This window comes from Coturnix japonica, chromosome W, assembly GCF_054131305.1.
Source record: "Coturnix japonica strain WE chromosome W, WE-NBRP24, whole genome shotgun sequence".
NCBI lineage: Eukaryota > Metazoa > Chordata > Aves > Galliformes > Phasianidae > Coturnix > Coturnix japonica.
The window spans coordinates 4,120,191-4,139,696 of NC_140701.1; the positions used below are offsets into that span (position 1 = coordinate 4,120,191).

The following is a 19,506-nucleotide window of genomic DNA, read 5'->3' on the forward strand; positions in this document are numbered from 1 at the left end:
TTAGTAAATCCGGCAAGAAGACCAAATGAAATATCTTGAATTGCTCAGCACTGACACAATGATGAGTGCAGGAACAGAAGGTGATACTTTTTCAGAGATGTTGCAGCAAACATTGACCACGTTAGCCTGATATCAATTGAAATAACGAGGCCTTTGCTTCTGACAGGTGCTGCAGTGAGATTTACCAATAAGAGCAAAGATGTAGAAAAGATCTCCGCTCGGCTGCATGAGGAAGCCAAATTGCAGGCTGAGCTTTCAGACACAGGCGCTACTGTGGAGTGGATGAAGGATGGGAAGGAGCTCAAGGCCAGTGAAAAATATGAACTGCACATTGTGGGGAAGAAACACACCCTGAAAATTCACAACGTCTCAATGGATGATGCTGTAAGTTGTCAGTGCATCTGTGAGGGGGATAAAATGCATGAGTTTGCATGATGAGGCTCTTCATCATCTTCTGCTGGCTTGTTCACCCTTGTTGATCCATGGAGAAACAAGAAAGGCCTAGAGTAGTGTATGCACTTTGGCATTGGAGAGCTTACTTAATTGCTTCTTCTCAAAGAACAAACTCCAGAGAGTCATGGAGACATCTCCAAACAGAATTGAATAATGGGACTAAATTGATGGAGAGCAGAACTTCCTGCCACGGCTTGTCAGCTAGTCTTAATTTTGCTTTTCTTCTCTCTGTCATGTTAGCATAATATTTCATACTGGCAGGTCTGCCCAAAGAATTAAATGAATTAGCTGATGGACGTTTCCATGTGCTTTGCACTGTAATGTGACTATCAAATGAGTAATCAATGCTGTTATTTTAAAATCTGTGTTGGCAAGCTGTATGACAAACAGCTGCTGTTGGTAGCTTGGTTACTGCAGAATCAGCTTTTGTGTATCTCATAGATAGGGAAGAGACCCTTAAGGGTCAGCTAGTTGGACTCCCTTGCAATGAACAGGGGCACCGCAGCTCCATCAGGTGCTCTGAGCCCTGTCCATCCTGACTTTGAACATCCTCAGGCTCACAAATCTTATACCTATGCCACACACTCACAGTATTTCACCATTCAGCATCGCCACTTGTATCTTCTCTTGTTGTAAATCAGAGCTAGCTGGTAAATCATCTGCTGTGCGGGTCAGCTGTGTCTCTCCCATGGGCATCACGTGGCTACTGGGAGGCTCTGAAGAGCTGCAGCCAGAGGTGTGTCACCCGCTGGGCCTCGTGCCCAAAGGAGCCCACAGGAAAGTGTTGTTGCAGTTTGTCATGCACTGCACTGCCATGAGACTTGACGTGCCAGACATCCTCTGACACGTGACCTCCTGCATCCAGGCAGGACATCTGAGACGTCTCCTTCAGCCTGACGTGGCTGCAGTTTCACACTGGTTTTACTAAGGAAGGAGAAGGCACGTGGATGAAACTCTTTTCGTGCTCTTCCTTCCAGACCTTTCAACCTGTGATCCATGCTGGTGGATAAACAGAGATCTCAGCAACATCCATCCTTTTCAGGGAGGTTGGGAAGAGGAGATGGTGTTATCCCATAAAGGGCGGTGGGGAACTCGCACAGGCTGCCCAGGGAGGTGGTGGGATCCCTGGAGGTGTTGAGGAACTGTGGAGATGTGGCCCTGATGGATGTTATCAGGGGGCATGGTGAGGTGGGTTGGGTTTGAAATCAAAGGAGGACCCCCATGTATTTCAGCAGGAAGCACTACTGGTAATAAGACCTTTGGAGCAAATCCTGGTAGGGCCACGCTCAGCTGGTCCAGTCCGGAGGCTGTTCCTCCTTACTGCAGTATCTGCAGTGAAAACCAGCACCTGCTTTTGTGTGTCTGGGCTCACATCCAGCAGTGGTGAGGGGACTACAATGATAAGAGACAGTTCCTGAAAAAATGAATTAAATTTGACTGTATGATAGGACGGAGTTAAATGTATTTACAGGATCTCAGGCATCCCAGTGTCCATCAGCTGGCTCTCGAGCTCCTAAAAGACAGGCGTTCTGTAGAATGTTGTTGAATTTGTATTATCCATCTGTGTTCTTGGAACTGCAGAACAAATGCATGCATAATCCAGACTTTGATTTTAGTAGCTCTGACTGCGCTGTCTCAACAGACCCAACTCAGTTGTGTGCGCTGTTTTGAAATGATATGTTAACAAGAAGTTGGAAAACAAACTCCATTACCTGGAGTAAAATAGGACCGTGGCCTTAGGCTTAAACCTTTGGCTAAGACAGTGGTGAGATTTTGAATCTTTGCAGTCAATTATTCCACTGTGTGTTAATAGGGGCCAGTTTCATCATCTAACTTTTGCGCTCCAATTAATTTCCATAAAGGAATTCTTTTTTTCTTTTCGGTCCTGAATGATATCTCCATCTTTTAGGCTCAATTTGTTTGCAATGTCCTGGTGAAGTGGTACAAAAATGGCAAAGAAATCATGACTAGTAACAAGTTCACAATGGAAGATAAAGGGAAAACGCATAATCTTCTGGCTTCACCTGTAACGAAAGAAGATGAGGAAACATACATCTGCAAAACTGGAGATGACACTCTGATTTTTGATTGGAAAGTCTCAGGTAAGTTTGTGAGGCAAACATGGGATCACAATCCATGTAAAGCACTTCAGACAGGATATTGTGATCTCTGAGGTGTCTCCCTGAGGTGCTGTAAGCACAGCCATTAGCTCATAGTGCAAGTAAAGCACTGTCAGGTCAAGCCTGGAGGAGTAATGCTTGTCACTGACCTGTTCCTGTTCAGGGTGGAGCTGGAGGGTAAAATAACACAAGAAATTGTCATTGAAATTCAATATCTGTGAAATTCAGCTGGCTGCATTCACAGAACCTGGCATTAAGATCTGTTTTCTGGTTTATTTCTTGAGCCTATTTTCCATAACCCAGTCCTCATTTATGAACCGAAGCTCTACTGAAAACCTTTCGCTGTGTATGCTCATGCTGCAGTGCAGCTCTTGTGACCTTTAACAGCACATTCAAGTTCCTCTGATCACAGGATCCTTAAGGTTGATTAATATCCTCTAGTCTGACTGCTCACCCATCTCCACCAAGATGCTCACCATCAGCTAGCTAAAAACTCAGCAGAGATGATAGATCAAGCCCAACACTGGATTTGGGATGGCTAGAGATTCCTAAGATATTGAAGGATTGCTTGCAGGTGGTGTTGGCTCAGGTATTCACCCTGCATCCCACCTCCCGTTCTGTTTGGTTGAGAATCATGCATTCTGCAATTTCACTTTGTAATTCAAAGCCCCTTTCTTTATCTGTTAAAAAACTGATCTAAAACAGGCCGAGAAGACTCCGTTGGAACTGGTTGATGCAGAACAAAGGCATCCCCAAAGGACAAGTTGCACTGTTTGATGAACATTATTGGATGAGAGCTAAGCTAAGATTTAAAAAGTTCTGGGGCTGTCTCTGAGCATCAAATCCAGAGGAAGCCTGCATGATTCCCTGAGAATGGATACCTCCTACTTTGGTGTAGGGTGAAGGGAACACTAGCAGTAACTCCTATCACAAAATGTCACATGGCTCAGACAAAAAAGCCATCAAGAGGGCTTAATTAGGAGCACCAAATGGTCACAAGATGGTCTTAGGGCAGGGAAGTAATCTATCTATGTGATACTGATTGATGCTATTAGTTCTAAACAGCTTGACTCTAGAGGGACTGTTCTTCTTTGGTCACCTAGTTTTACAAGAATAGATGACTCCTGTCTATTACAATTTTTAACTCATTATTTGTTCACTGATGCCATAAATGTTCCTGGCATAGCAATTGGCCTTGGTGTATTCAGTGACTGAAAGCAACAGTTGTTGCTCTAAGAAATGCAATACTAAGCTAGGTCTGCCTGTAGCTGACAGCCATCAGCTTGCTCCTCAGGCAGGTTCTGTCTGGATGGAATGAAGGGCATGAAATACTGATGTGCTCTTCAAACGCTGCTTGTTAGCTTAGAGACAAAGTGTTGAATAGGTTTGTTCATGCATTGCAAACACGTTACTTATCTGCCTTCATTTTAGCTTCAGAAGAACGTGTGCAGAATACAGAATTGATTAAAAGAAATAACAACTGTCTGCATAGAACTTACTCTTTCCTTACACAGGAGAATCAAGCACACGTTTGTATGTGAGTACCTCCAGAGGTGAAACTCAATCACCCAAATGTAATGAGCAGAGACATTACAATCAGTTCTAACTGTATCTTCATGCTGTGCTGAATAAGCCTGAGTCAGGATGTAAACCACTTTCTCTTTTTTTCTTCAGATGAAGCCATTAATGTTGTCAACAAGCCCAAAATGACTCCAGAAATATCAGTCAGTCCTTCTGAAGACCTGGAGCTGGTGTGTGAGGTGTCAGCTGCAAGCGGAGCTGTTGTATGGAAGAAAGATGAAACAGAGGTGAAGCAGGACCAGAGGACAACCATCATCTCCAAGGGGACGCACCGCAACCTCATGGTCAAAAATGTGACCCTGAAAGACCAAGGGAGCTACAGCTGTGAAACAAAAGATGACAAAGCAACATTCCAAGTGAAAGTCAGAGGTGAGAAAATGCTTGGAATCCCAGAGATAAAGGAACGCTTCATTTTGTGTGTCTTGCATTTGGAGGATCAACTGACAGCCTCTCTGGTGCAAAACATTTTGGCTATAGGACTTTCTTGGTCATCTAGTATCATAGCAACACTTTTCTACATGTGATTTACATCCAGGAATGAATTACTGCAACAAAGGGGTGTACAGCTGCGAGGCTGCTGGCTAGAAACTCACCTTCAAGATTCATGTAACTGGTAGGAAACACGTTTTGGTTGATATTCTTTGATTATTCCCTAGTCTGGCTGTGGAAATGTCTGTGTGAACGTGTCCTCTTTATTCTGCCATGAAACTGTTTTGAGAAGGATGAAAAGAAATGCTTACAAACGTGCAGCTAAAATGATTATTTGTTTTTAACAATATTTCATCCAGCTCTTCCCCTACAATTACTTTTATCATCAGCTGTCCATGGATGTCCAACTGTGATTTGTACAATGTGCAACACTGCTCTACCAGTTGATATTTCAACAGTACTATTTACACAGACGTCCTTTTCTGCTCCAAATCCACACCAGCCATGGGAGAGGGAGTAGGTGAGCATCTTCCTCCATTAGCTTGATGTTGATCTGACAGCTTCATCCAATCCAGGGCTTCTCCAAGACCTTTGAAAATTCTGTTACTGTTGAGGAGACAGCAGGCTTCTGGGCTTAGGTTAGAATATGGTGCCCTGTTGATGGGTCCTGAGAGTGTCCAAGCCTTACATAGAGAAAACCATCACTGCTCTTAAGATGTTTTGCAAGCAGTTGAAACTTGATTGAAGTGTGGCAGTGATGCCTTCTGAGATCTCTGGCCCCTAGTTTTTCTAGGCTTTTTGTTTGCCTCTTAAGATACAGTGAGCTGCTCTTAATTGTGGCTGTGTCCTTTGCCACGAGCATACCTCTGAGCACACGGTTATTTTGAGCTCCTCTTCTTCCAGTGGCTCGGATGAGCAATTCTGAGAGATATGCAGAATGGGGATGGCTGTGCTGCTGCTTCCTTTTCTGTCTTAGCTGTGTTTTTCCCTTGCAGGGCACAGTTCTCTGCCTGGGCCCAAGTCTGTGTGGGTCTCTCCATCCACAAAGCTGCTCACCGTGCAGGCGGCACAGGCTGAGAGGAGAGGCCAGAGCAGCTCTCCTGTTGCAACACGGAGCAGCAAGATACAAGTGGAGGAAGGGCCTGCAGCTGTACTGAGGAACTTCAACGCAATCATTGATTTTCCATCTGAAAGATAAAGAAAGAGGAATTCCCTTTCCAGCCCCTACCATCATTGTTCGGATGATTTTTATTGGTTTATTTTTTGTCCATTATATCTTTGAGGATTCAACTAACACACAGTTGCCCTATGGCCTCAGTGGAGCCACACAAGGTGCCTTTCCTTCCTGGTTGGGCAGGCAGTCACAAGATGCAGAAAGCCATGCTGGCGTCTATCCTGTTCTGTGCTGGCTGTACATGGAAATCTTGGGGTTTTCCAGATTTCAGGGCCATGTGCCTGAAACCAATTGTGCTTCTCCTGTAAGCAGAGCTGTTGGTCAGACTTGCTGGCACTAGAAATTAAAGGTGGCAGTGAGCTGAGGCCGAGGAGGTGTTAACGTAAGAGTCAGGGATGCTTTTGAGCTTCCCTTATAACTGTACGGTTCCTCAGAAAGCAGTTACGCCTGCCAGCTCCTTTCCTGTCCGGCTGTGGAGCCTTTGCTCACATGCTCCGAATCTTGCTTGAAATCATTGAGAGGAATGTAGCCAGCAGGACTTGAGGGCTGAGCTGTATAAATGGAAGCATCCTCTGCTGTTTGAAACAGAGGGTGTTTCTAGGCTGTGTTTCAGCAGAAAGCAGGCAGTGGCGGGAACAGGCAACTATTGGCAAGGGCTCGGTGCAGCTCTTCCCTCACCCTGCACCACGACTGACAGCATGCTCTATTTTCTCTCCAGACCAAGTTCTTCCAGAAAGAGGAAGGAATCACCAGCTGGCAGTTGGCGTTCCTGCTTCTGCCTGGGCAAACCATCCCCTGTGGCCAAATGCCAACTGCAGAGCAGTGCCAGGGAGCCCTCTGAAGTAGAAGTCTTGGTCCTGGCAGGTAAGGGTGCAAATCCAGCTTTCAAAACACTGCTTGTCAGCAACACAGGTAGAATTCATGCTTTCAGTGGGCTTGTACCTCCTTCTGGCATTCAAGCCTGTGCCTGACATCTTTGGTTGACTCCTGTCTTTCCCAGATGAGTCTCACAAGCTGCTTGAAACCTGCTTGACAGGCAGCACCAAGCCTTTGCCTCCATGGACAGTGAAAGTTTGACCGCTAAATGCTGTGTATCTACTCTTTCCAGGTGAATCGATCCCTTGCCAATACAGGAACCCACCAGCAAGTTGCAATGATGCACGTTGTGCTTCCATCAATGGAGTGCAGTTAGGATGCATGAGTCACTGCAGTTCCAAGGACAGCCTTCCACGTGACAGCAATGATGGAGAGAAGGATGTTTGACCTATTCAGTTTTGGGCCCCTCCCTGCAAGAAAACCTTGCGGTTCTGGAACGTCTTCAGCTACGAAGGTAGTGAGGGGTCTGGAGCACAAACCTTACAAGGAGCTGCTGAGGGAACTAGCATTGTTCAGCTTGGAAAAGAGCAGGCTCAGGGGAGACCTTATAACTCTCTATAACGTCCTGAAGGGAGGTTGTAGTGAGCTGGGGTTTGGCCTCTTCTCTCGTGTGATCAGTTATAGATCTAGAGGGAATGGTTTTAAGCTGTGCCAGGAAAGATTCAGGCTGGACATTAGGAAATATTACTTCTCAGAAAGGGTAGTCAGGCACTGGATAGCACTGCCCAGGGAGGTGGTGGAGTCACCGACCATGGGAGTGCTCAAGAAACGTTTGGATGTTGTGTTGAGAGGTATGATTTATCCGGGAAGTATTGGTAATGGTTGGACCAGATGATTTTGTATGTCTTCTCCAAACTTGATAATTCTGTGATTCTGAGCTGAGAAACTTTTCTTGCTCAAGTCCAGCTTCCAAGCTTAACCACCTACAATGAAGTTGATGTCGTTTTTCTGGTAGCCCTCAAGACAGTGTCCGCATTTACCCAAAATCAGGAGGTAACCAGCTGCAGTGAAGTGAGCAATTTCAGTGCCTATTTCTGATGGTGGCAATGAGTTCAGAGGTCACACTTAATTGACGGTGCCTGTTTCCATTCTGACAAAGGATGTAGTTGCAGCTGACTTCCCGAGGCTGCCATACGTGGTGGTGACGCAGCCTTGGGCTTCTGCGTTTGCATGACTCCCACCTTTCCTTTCTGTGTCTTGCAGGTCAGCTGGTGCTGGAAGCGGCCGGTATCTGAGTAGGAACGAAGGTGAGTGCAGGAGCAGCTGCTGAGGGGAGGAAGGAAGTCCATGCTAATGAGCTCTGAAGCATCTGCAGGTCCAGTACGAAAGGAGGCAGCAGTGATGCAGGGGGCTCCCCAGCAGGAAGCTGTCTGATCCAAATGCTTGCTGAGAGTTTGGAAGCCCAAGCCCTTATGGTCTCTGTAAGGGTGGCTAGTAAGAAGATGTTAACCAAGATGGTGGTAAATAGTCAAAGATTATTAGCAAAGGAAAACTCACCAATGTTGGTGCCTTGACCAGAAAGCTGAGGCAGTCTCAACTGGGGAGCAGTCTCCAAGAGATTCTGCCTCAGTGGTGGTCAGCGTTTAAATGAGGTGAGGTCTCAGAAGAGGTGCAGTCGAGGTCCACCCCTTCTGGGAGCACAGCTAGATTACTATCACCTGTGCTCCCGCAGCTAGCCCAACACTTGCCTCAGCTGATTAATCAGAGGTTCAAGCTGTGATTTCCCATACAGTCTCTAAGCTGAAGGCAGCATCTCCTTGATCTGATGGTGGTGTGCCTGAGTGAGGGAGTGATCCAAGCTGGATGCAGAAGAGTCATCTTGATTTCTCTCCTATTTTACTTCAGATGACACCTATTGGGTGTTAATTTCTTAAAATTTGGATCTAGGAGGTGGCCTCTCCCTTTGCTTCTGGTGAAAGCACAGATGTGCAGCAAGAGTAGAAGACAAAGAGGTTTTCTTGGTGACTGCAACACCAATTATTTGATTCAAATGTAGAACTGTGATGAAGATGGTGAAGAACAGATACACCTCAAAGACATGCTTGATCACATAAGGAATGAGCATGTGATCCAAGACAGTCAGCGTGGCTTTAGCAGGGGAAGGCCATGCCTAACCAATCTGGTGCTCTTCTATGATGGAGTGACGGCATTTGTGGACAAAAGGAAGGAAACTGATGTCATTGACCTGGACTTGAGCAAGATCTTTTACATGGCCCTCCACCACATCCTTATCTCTAAACTGGAGGGATGTGGATTTGACAGGTGGACCACCTGGTGGATAAGGGATTGGTTGAAAGGCCACAGACAGAGGGTGGTGATTCATGGTTCGATGTCCAGGTGAAGGCTGATAACAAGTGGTGTCATCCAGGAGTCTGTCTTGGGACCAGTGCTTTTTAACATGGTTATCAGTGACACCAATGATGCAATGGAGTGCACCCTCTGCTGTTTGCTGAGTGGTGCGGCTGATGCAGTGGAAGGAAGGGATGCCATTCAGAGGGAGCTCAACCGAGAGGTTGGCCTAGGTGAATCTAATGAGGTTCAAGACAGCAAAGTGCAAGGTTTTGCACTTGGGCTGGAGGAATCCCAGGCATTTCTACAGACTGGGAGGAGCAGTCCTTAAGAGAAGCCCCGCAGAGAAGGACCTGGGGGTCCTGGTGGATGAAAAACAGAACGTGAGCCATCAGCGTGCTCTTGCAGCTCAGAGAGCAAATGGTCCCCTGGGCTCCATCAGAAGAGGGGATGGCCAGCAGGGACAGGGAGGTGATTGATCTTCATGATCCTTGAGGTCCCTTCCAGCCCGGGCCATTCTATGATTCTGTGATTACACTCACTGTCAGAAATAACGGCAGCTGTACAGAAGCTTGTTTTTTCTTTCTTTTTCTGGCTTTGAAGGAGAAGGGGTGGAGCAAGGGGAGACCCACTGGTCATTTGTCACCTCATGAACAGGATGGATTCTGCATTGACTGTGAAAAACCTGGGCTAGTAGCATGGGCATGTTTCAGGCTGGACTCTTCTTTTGCTGCTTGGTTTCCTTTTGGCTACAGGGAGACAGCTGTCTAAAGGTGTGTTTTCAAACCCACTCTCCAAAACCATGTTTCATTGTTGCAGGTGGTTCAGTGTGCTCTTGCAGTGCAGATGCTGTAGTTTGCTGTAGAATCTGAATGGTTTCTGTTCCTAGGGGAGGACTGGGAGGAGGTAGTGAGAAGAGAATTCAATGCCTAAGGGGAGGGGAGATCGGGGATTGGTGGGAGAGGGAGCCAATAGGAGGGAGAGAGGAGTTGGGCGCAGGGTGATGGTAACACCCCTTTGTGATGTCATAATGCCCCTTTGTGATGTCATAATGCTTCTTTGTGATGTCATAATGCCCTTTGTGATGTCATAATGCTCCTTTCTGACATCACGATGCCCCTTTCTGACGTCACGATGCCCCTTTGTGATGTCATAATGCCCCTTTGTGATGTCATAATGCTTCTTTGTGATGTCATGATGCCCTTTGTGATGTCATAATGCCCTTTGTGATGTCATAATGCTCCTTTCTGACATCACGATGCCCCTTTCTGACGTCACGATGCCCCTTTCTGACGTCACGATGCCCCTTTGTGATGTCATAATGCCCCTTTGTGATGTCATAATGCTTCTTTGTGATGTCATGATGCCCCTTGTGATGTCATAATGCCCTTTGTGACGTCATAATGCTTATTTGTGATGTCATAATGCCCCTTTTTGACATTATAGTGCCCCTTTGTGACATCATAATGCTTATTTGTGATGTCATAATGCCCCTTTTTGACATTATAGTGCCCCTTTGTGACATCATAATGCTTATTTGTGACGTCATAATGCCCATTTGTGACATCATATCACCCCTTTGTGATGTCATACTGCCCCATATGAAGTCCAGGCAGAGTCAAAACTTATGGACCTGCACGAGGATCACTTTCAAGACAGTGGCTCTGTTGCTTCAAGCTTATTTGCTTCGTCCTGCCGCCACTCTATTACCAAGTATCAGCAACCTCTTGCATGATTCAACTTGCAAACGTTTGACACTAACCCTTGTGTTTCTGTGCCTTCCTAGATAATTCGAGCCCTTGTCAACCCCAAAGATCCAAACCAAGTACTGATGTGCAGTGTGTTTCCATCAATGGAGAGTTCTTATTAAGCACAAATCGCTGCAATTCGGATGACAGCCTTCCACATGGTAACAGTGATGGACACAAGGGGCTCATCCACGTTCATGCTCTCATATCTCCTGGCTCTGCTGAAGCTCCTGACCTGAGCCTGCCAGACACCACAGTCACCTGCCTGGATTGTGACCCAGCGCCTTTGCAGTGCTGCCCATCCCAAGCACAGCCCGAGTGCCCCAACAGCAGCACCACCATGCAGGAGCAGGTCAGCATCAGTGAGGTGAAGCTGAGCATCTTAGATGGGGACTTAGAGTCAGGCTGCCAGTCCCAGGCACCAGGCAGCAGCACCAGCTCTGAGCCACTCTCATCTTGACAAGAGGAGTCCCATCTTCACCCTTGACCTCTCAAGCCCTCCTGTCTTTTATTGAATAAAGTCACTCTCATGCTCAATCATCGCCTTGGCTGCATTCCGAGTCTTCATTCACAGGGATTGGGATGAATGCAACAAACAGCAAGGCAGCTCAGCTTGCAATGCTATGGCTGTGGGGTTCGTGCAGGCAGAGCTCTGGGTTCCCATTTTGCCTGGCTTTGGGATGTCAGCAGCAAGATCTCTACCATTTTGTATGGCAGCAAATAATCTCTAGCATCCAGGTTGCTGCTCATGATAATCCCAGTCTTCCTGGCTGTCGCTTTGTGATACCTTTCAAAGCCTTTTGATACTCTTTGATGCCTTGGCTGCTCCCTAACACCTCTGTCCTCCTGCCATGTTGACTCACGTCTCCCACTTTTAAGCTGGCTTTGCAGATCATCTCCAGCCCTGTCATCATCACGCTGCAGCAGGAGGTGCTCACCTGGCCCAATGTCTGGCAGTACTGCTTGTTCTGCAGATGAGCAGCTGCCTCCTCATCTCTTCAGCTACAGTAGTTTTTCTCAGGGCAGTTAGATGCAGTCATGCTCCTCTGGATTTGGTGTGTTAAATCCATGCTGCATGGCAGCAGTCAGTGCAATACAAAGGTGTTCTGTGTGCCACAGCATTTCTCCAGGGGCTGCCAAAGGTAGAAGCACAACACAGCACCATCCTTCTGACAGTAATGTCTGTGAGTGTTAGACATGTGAGCACTGCATCATCCCCAGCGTGTCAGTGCTTTTCCACACCAACCTGACTCTCACACTCTGCACTGAATGTAACTCTGCTCTTGTGGAGACAAATGCTTTCTGTCACATCCTCCATCCCTGTAACCATTTGCCGGTAGGCAGCTCTTGCAGAAGAATCAAGCAGCAGAACATTTTGCTCACCCTACAGCATGCAAATGCTATGAAAGCAGAAATAACCTGGCATGCTCTGGGTCTGCAAGGCTGCACAGATGGGAGAGGTAGATTGTGTTTTTGCAGTGGAGGTTTCCAGTATTTTCAGTACATAGTGTAGGCCCTAACTGAATGTATAACCCTCTTGTAAAACAGCTGTATAAGTAGTTTTTCCACCAAGAAAGTTGCTGAACAGAGTTAAGTTCAGACTGGGGGCATTCTGACATGGGTAGAATTGAGACAAGCACAAGATAAATACGCAGGGTGGGTAGAGCCCAGCACAGCACAGAATGAATGTACTGACTGTTGGAAACATTGCCCTTCTCTGTCCGCAGAAAAGTACAAGGCAGACCTAAAAACAAGAGGTTGGTAATTGACCTTCTATGGAAATGAATCCTAGCAACAGTCTGGAGGAGTGTGTGAGCCTGAGATGCTCAACCAATGAGAGCCATGAGAGCATCACCTGCATTGGGTTTAGGGCATAGAACAGAATTAATGTCACTGACTGGTGTGCAATTTCTCCCTTGCCAACAGGGGATGTGTGCACAGTATTGCAGTAATGAATAAGCACTGCTGCTATCGCTGCCATCTTTGCCTAACTAGAAATCTTTGACTTTGAGAGTTTCTCACACAAGGGGAGAGGGTAAGAAAGTAAAGAGGCACAGAAAACTAAGGGAAACTGCTCTTCTTTATCTTACCTATAAAAATTGATACAATTGATGCTGTCGTGCATTTTTTTATTATTTTTAATTTTTTGCCAATGTCAGTTAGATTGTTTTAAAATATCCACACACCAAAATCTGACTACCAAGCAAATTTAATGAAAATGAAATGAAGGTGAGTTAGCGGAAAGCACAAGCCCATATTATATCAGGCTCTAGCAAATTTACAGGCAGTCACTTCACGAAGAGGTAGATCTGAGTTGCACATTATATGATTCCCACAAAGATTAATGAAATCTGAAGCTTTCAATATATTTCCCCTATAATCAAAAGAGAACGGATCCCCAGGGTCTGTCCCGCAGACGTTCTTTCCGTGGTCTCTGCTGCCACCTGCTGGCCAATACACGGAACTGCCACTGATGGGCGTTTGGTGCCGCAGGAAGCACAACGCAGATCTGACTTCTGACCGGTCTACGCAGCAAATCCGCCAATCTTTATTGCGATAAGCCCTCCACATGGCATTGCACACGCACTCGAACACGCAACAGGCATTGATTTCTCCTAACTCCTTGAGGAGCAGGCAAGCAGAACAACTGAGCGCAGCACTGCTTGTGATTGGGCCACCCCCATCATAGAGATGTGTGTTAGATCTTTTACCCACCCCTGGCTTTTTTGGCTACAAGGGCACACTGCTGGCTCATGGTCAATCTGTCGTCCACCAGGACGCCCAGGTCCCTCTCAGCAGAGCTCCTCTCCAGCAGCTCTTCTTTCTGCTTACACAAGGAAGATAGTCTTGTCAATGCAGAGAAATGAATCACAGAATCACAGAATGACCCGGGTTGGAAGGGACCCCAAGGATCATGAAACTCCAGCCCCCCTGCCTGGAAGGGCCACCAAACTTCCATGTTTACTAATGAAATAAATGAAATAAATGACAAAATTTCCTTTCAGAGAGTTGCATTCACACCTTGACTTAGGTTTGTACAGCTTGGGCATTTGGTCAGACGTGTACTGAAGTCAGGTTTTTCTTTGATTGAGAAAGCATTGAACTAGTTCCTCATTGATGTACAGTTCCTTAGAAATGGAGTAGTCCCCACTTCAGACCAGCTCCTACTGGATCCCATTTCCTGAGAGTCCCCCAAGAAATTCTGGAGGAATCAGATTGCTTTCTAATCTACCAACTGTCTGATACTTTCAACACCTTGAATAAATTGCCAGTTGCTGACTTGTTTCTTTTTGTAAATCTGTTGATGCACGCACAAAAAATGGATCAGAGCACGGGGTCTTATCTGGAGATGGGAAAACAATTGGATAAACAGAAAATTGTTATTTGCAAGTTTTGCAGATCTGTAAGTGGCTTTTCAAGAGATTGTACCACTTCTGCACATTGATTGTCTGACAGTTTCCCTATGATTTTACTTAAAAATGAAGAAGCAATGAAAAGCTCTGAACTCTGTGGGTGTGCATGGCTGGCTCTGCCCTTCTCATAGAGGAGAAAATCAACATTTTCACCCCTGGTTCCTACACTTAGATAAAATCCCCTCCACTTACCTGCAATTTTCCTATGTGTGGAAACAGCCTGACCTCAGATGGGGTGAAGCAGCTTCTATTTGTCCTTTCCCATTATTGAGGGAATAATCTGTATTCTTTTATCGTAAGAAGAAAGGAAATTTTGGATGAGGGAAGTACCTACAACATGTAGAGACTCTTAGGAAACAGAAAAATAAAAATAATAAAAAAATAAAAACAGTATCACAAAGAAAATCTTGAAAAGAGCCAAATAATAAGGGAAAATAGCTGACTGCTGCAGGTGCACTTTGAAGACCCACAACAGAGGAAGCTGAGGTCTCTCCTTCTTGTCCCTTCACTGTTTCTCAGTGTGCCTCATTGTGCCCAGGCGATGGCTTTTTTTATTATTTTACTTCTGTTATTACAGCAATTCACCTGCCAAAGAATTTAATTTGCTATGGAACTATATAGAATATCAGAGGAAAGACAGTGACAGTGCATGGACCCCCTTCTCTCTCCTCCTGGTATCTACATGTGCTGGAGAACTTCGCTTTTACCATAATATGCCTTGAAAGTGTTTGCAGCCTCATGATCTTTCTGGCTCTGCACAAACCTGCCTTCTCCAAGAGATTTTACTTTGAGATGTTGATGGCAGCTTGTAGTTTCCCCTTTTGGGAACCCTACTTGTCCTGGGCATCCTGATGTCTGAGTGGAGTCAGTCCTTGCTCTACAGCATCTTTCAACACCAAATATGCTGACCCCACTGCCAAGAGAACATTTCCTTGTAAAAAGCAACACAAAGAATTGAAGTCAGGGGTCATATTTGATATGGTCAATAAATCCATCCCTGGCTGACTTTCTTTATTAAGTTTCAGACATTTTTAATGAAAGAGCTATAATCCCTGTAATAAATTTTCTCTTGGTTTTCTATGTATTCAGATCTTAGTCTATGAAGAAGTAAAAGTGAATACAACTGAATTTACCATTGAATTGTAATATTTATTTCTTCTTCTGGTAGTATGTAGCAAATCATCTGTGCCTTACTGACTTCCCTTACTGACTGTGTTGCTAAATATCCTAATGGAAATCTCTTTTATTTGTATTTCTTTCTACTTTCCCCTGTTAAGGATTTCATGGCTGCTCTCAGGTCACCGTGGAGCCTTTTGTACTCCAGGCTGAACAGCCCCAGCTCTTTCAGCCTGTCCTCATAGGAGAGGTGTTCCAGCCCTTGAATCAGTTCTATGGCATGTATCAGTGACCTGTACATGCTCCAACAGGTCCATGTCTCTCCTGTACTGAGGACTCTGCATCTGGATGCAGTACTCCAGATGAGGCCTCATCAGCACAGAGTAGAGGGGCAGGATCGCCTCCTTTGCCCTGCTGGCCGTGCTTCTTTTGATGCAGCCCAGGATATGGTTAACTTTCTGTGCTGTGAGAGCACACTGCTGGCTCATGTTCAGCTTCCCACCAACAGGAACCCCAGGTATTTTTCGCCAGGACTTTGCTCAATCCTTTCAGGCATTTCCCTTCCACTGAAAGCTTGATCCAGGATCTTGCCTTGTTCATGTGCACGGTGCTTTCTCACTTCATTGTGTGCACGGTGATTTCCCAAATAAGTCCAGATTTGCAGCATTTCCTTTCCAAAAAGAATTGAAGGTGGGGAATAAAGTGGGGAGGAGAGAGATAGATTCCAGCTGTATCTGCTGATCCATCTTTGCCTCATAGCAGGAAATAATCAAACACCTGTCTTAGTTCCTGGTGCTGTTCAAAGAGGAGCTCCTCATGAAAGATGAATTTCTTCCTCAAGTTCTATTGATCACAGTACCGGTCTGTTTATCAGTGTTCTGTTTTGGACCCCTCACTATAAGAAAGATATTGAGGCCCTAAATCTTGTCCAGTGAAAGGCAACAAAGCAGTGAAGGATCTGGAGCAAAATTAAGCTGGGCAGTTCTTTTTTTTTTTTTTTGAGAACCAAAGCAATAATATTTTTATTTTATTTCTTTATTTATTGCTTACATCCCACTGAATGCAGCAAGAATATTCAGAAATATAAGTGTGAGGTGCCACTTCTCTCTTGCTGGTGCAAAAGCAGATCAAACCTCTGCACATCAGGAGCAAAAAGAGACAGATTGTGCAGAGCACTCCATAGCTGGGACTGCAGGAGGGCTCAGCCTGCTGTGCATAGCAAAGTTTCTCTTGTGTCCCTTGTCTCACTGCAGCTTTAAGGAATTCCCGAGGGGAGCTGCCTTAATAGCAAGTTGTACCACTTTTAAAGCTACATTTGTATCGCTCACACAGCAAGAGCTCTTGTCACATGGAAGCCATCGAATGAAAACACTGACGTGGCAAGAGAATAAGGTGAGATAATGAGAAATTAAGAGCATGAAAAGTAAATGCTCTAGAAAAGCTGACACTTCATAACACTTCAAGTGAACACTTGCCTGAATTTCAAAGTCGACCGATAAAAAATTATTTGCTTTTCTTATGTAACAGAAATAGATAAAGAATTCTGTTTGGATAGGAAAAGATTCCACTAGGCTGCAATTTACGTATGGATGCTCAATATTTAAGGAAATTGATTCTTTTACTTTGTAAAAGTGCTGTGCGTCACAGGGCAACCATGGGTCCTGTGATCCATCCTGCCCAGCCCCACAGCACGGGGCTCAGCTGTGACCCAGGAGCAGCCACCATCCTGTCCATGGCAGGGTGACCCTGCGCATGCCATCGTGCCCTCCACCAGGCCATGGAAACTGCATTTTCTTCTTCCCCCCCCCATCCCCAGAATGATAAAAGACAGACTCCATCAAGTCAATAGAGATGCTCCTGTTTCAAGGTGTGCAGAAATTCCCACCCTGCAGTGGTTTGAACAAGGACTGGTGACACGAAACAAACGGGGCTGCAGAAAGCAGAAAGAAATTGGTCTGTGCTTTATGGGGCACATCCTGGAGCTCCTCTGAGATCCGAGTTCAGCACCAATGGGATCATGCAGAGAAATCCTTAAGTCCGAGTTCAAAAGTCGTTTCTTCAGTGACCAAAGGGAAGTGAGAGCGCATAAGGAGAGAATACCACTCCCAGGGCTCAACGCAGCCATTCCCCTGCAGCATTTGAAGCACGGACTCAGATGTGAATGATCCAAATCCTTTATTACAAGTTCTCACATCCATTATAAACCTTCACAAGTTTTTTTTTTTCTAACATATCCAATCAGAGCCGTGAGTCCCTTCTTCTCCTTCCAGAGGTGTCCTTGGTTCTCAGGCTGTTGATCTGGCTCCACAGCTGCTGCTCTGAACAGCTTTTCTTGTATTCCCACATTCCCCCACGAGCCCAGCGCGGGGCAGGGCAGGATGGAGCAGGGGATGCTCCAAGGGACCACAGGAGAGGTAGAAGAAAGCTCCAGTGTGAGACCAGGGCCTCGTCGGCCCCCTGAGCAGAGAAACATGAGCAGGGCAGCTGGAGAGGCTGCGTCCTCATTGACACTCCTGGGCTGAGCCTTCAGCCTTCTGAAGGGCTCCAGCCATGCACCATCGTTCTCTGTAGGATTGTCCTTCAGGTGTGCAGCCGTGGGGGAGTCGTGCAGGATCAGGGTCCAACCCGTCCACACTCCGCTCCTGGCACAACCATCTCCATCCTCACCCATCTGCAGCCCTTCCCCACCCCACTGCAGAGCAAAGTGGGTACCCAGGGAAGAGCAGAGGGTCAGCAGACGTTGCAGTTGGGATTCAGAGATCTCTGCAGGGAAGCTCAGGGTGAGCCAGGTCAGATGCGCAGCTCCGGCTGCTGCACAAACAAAAGAGAGTGGATTTCAGAGTCTTGCTGCCAAAATGCTCCCCAAGAACAGCAGGGGATGCCCAGCGCCAGGGAAGAGGGGACCCTGCATGGGGATATCCCAGAGAGCGGGCAGGGGACAGACTAAGACAGCAAGGTGAGAGGAAGGCACTGAGGGACCAGAAAGCTGCAAGATCCCCTCTGCCCTCTTCGCCCTCCAGGCTCCTGGCCCCACTCAGTGCAAACCCACCCAGGCCCAGGGATGACAAGTCAACACAGGGCACTCTCACCTCCTGCAGGATCTGGGGAGCACCAAGCCCGAGGCTCACCTGGAGGCAGTGAAGATGTGCTTGGAGTTGGTGCAGATGGCGTTGATGGGGCTGCCCTTTGATCTCCCCAACTGGGCCGAAGTTATCCATGTTCCAGACTTTGATCACGCCTCCTTGGTACGCACTCAACAACATGGGGCAGCCAGGGATGAAGGCCAGGGTACAGACCCAATCTTTGTGTGCTCTTGGGATTTGCTGTAGGTACATGGCAGAGCAGAGATCACAATCAGCCTCATGCACTCAGCTGCAGGGCTGCAGATCATCCACTGCTGCCCCAGAGTCAATCCAAATCACCAAGCTGGACGCGAGACTTGGGGCCTGAATCCTCTTCTCAGAGAGTAACATAGCAACTGATGCTCCAAGCCTATATCCCAAGGGGAAGTGGCAGTTCTGGGTGCCCTTCAGTACACACCATAGGCACACAGAGCCACTTGGCACACACACTGCCAGATCCCCAGGCTGCCTTTCCAGGATAGCAGGACCTAGACCAGGTCCCTCAGCCTTCCTCCTTCCACACTTCCACATACCCTCGATCACAATTCCACATACCCTCTATTACACTTCCACATACCCTCAGTTACACTTTCTTATACCATCAGAACAGTTTGTCCCATTCAAACACCTTTAATACCATATAACGTTCCCTTAGCAATCCGTATTGTTCAGTTATAAACAAAAAGTTACTTTCTCTTTAACCCTTTTTCCTTTGTACATGATTCCACTATTTATACCCTCAATTAATGATTCATACTGCATGTGATGTTATGATGTGGAATATGGACAGCAACAGCACAAAACCATGACACAGTGTTACCGACCCAACAGGCTCCGACCTTAGAGCCGCTCAGGGCTTTGCATGCAGATCTCAGCAAGGAGGCTCCCACCTCCGTCTTCGGCACTCCATGGGAAGATTGTCGGGGTCACTGAGCTGCAGCAATACAACAGGGCTGGCAAAAATGTTCTTGGTTGGTGTGAGAGAACCTGAGCTGGGGCTCATCCAAGGAGATTCAGCGATCACAGCTTCTAGTCCTGCACTTCACACATAGCTCCAGGCAACAGCAAATTAACTGTCCCTAAGCACTGCAAAAAGAGGATGGATCCAATTGGATGGCCCCTGAGATAGACAAAACTCAACACCCAACACAAAACACAGTCCTCTCACCTGCTGGTCAGCAAACA

At 46.6% G+C, this 19,506-nt stretch overlaps 1 protein-coding gene and 3 long non-coding RNA genes across 5 annotated transcripts; 3 read left to right on the forward strand and 1 right to left on the reverse strand.

The window, feature by feature from the left end:
* Positions 1–207: 207 nt before the first annotated feature.
* Positions 208–4,703, forward strand: LOC146754291 (uncharacterized). Its single transcript, XM_085527839.1, has 3 exons — positions 208–384; positions 2,363–2,555; positions 4,248–4,703. Exons 1-3 carry the CDS (start codon positions 283–285, stop codon positions 4,676–4,678), a joined length of 726 nt encoding a protein of 241 aa, XP_085383965.1. The 5' UTR covers positions 208–282; the 3' UTR covers positions 4,679–4,703.
* Positions 4,704–4,945: 242 nt separating this feature from the next.
* LOC146754292 (uncharacterized) lies at positions 4,946–6,617 on the forward strand. Its single transcript, XR_014938881.1, has 3 exons — positions 4,946–5,103; positions 5,579–5,915; positions 6,476–6,617. It is a non-coding gene; the product is annotated as an uncharacterized LOC146754292 (long non-coding RNA).
* A 251-nt stretch (positions 6,618–6,868) lies between these two features.
* Positions 6,869–11,106, forward strand: LOC146754293 (uncharacterized). 2 transcript variants are annotated; one of them, XR_014938882.1, is made up of 3 exons: positions 6,869–7,087; positions 7,837–7,880; positions 10,709–11,106. It is a non-coding gene; the product is annotated as an uncharacterized LOC146754293 (long non-coding RNA). The 2 variants fall into 2 exon arrangements; XR_014938883.1 differs by lacking the exon at positions 10,709–11,106 and adding an exon at positions 9,526–9,627.
* A 6,253-nt stretch (positions 11,107–17,359) lies between these two features.
* Positions 17,360–19,192, reverse strand: LOC146754294 (uncharacterized). Its single transcript, XR_014938884.1, has 3 exons — positions 19,161–19,192; positions 18,328–18,522; positions 17,360–18,010 (listed from the first exon to the last, which is right to left on the reverse strand). It is a non-coding gene; the product is annotated as an uncharacterized LOC146754294 (long non-coding RNA).
* Between the last annotated feature and the right edge of the window lie 314 nt (positions 19,193–19,506).

What these genes read in the sequence shown, in the direction of transcription:
- LOC146754291 (XM_085527839.1), top strand. Translation starts at nt 283, where the DNA reads ATGAAGGATGGGAAGGAGCTCAAGGCCAGTGAAAAATATGAACTGCAC. An exon ending in ACGTCTCAATGGATGATGCT is followed by an intron (nt 385 to 2,362) that starts GTAAGTTGTCAG and finishes TCCATCTTTTAG; the next exon opens with GCTCAATTTGTTTGCAATGT. An exon ending in TTTTGATTGGAAAGTCTCAG is followed by an intron (nt 2,556 to 4,247) that starts GTAAGTTTGTGA and finishes TTTTTTCTTCAG; the next exon opens with ATGAAGCCATTAATGTTGTC.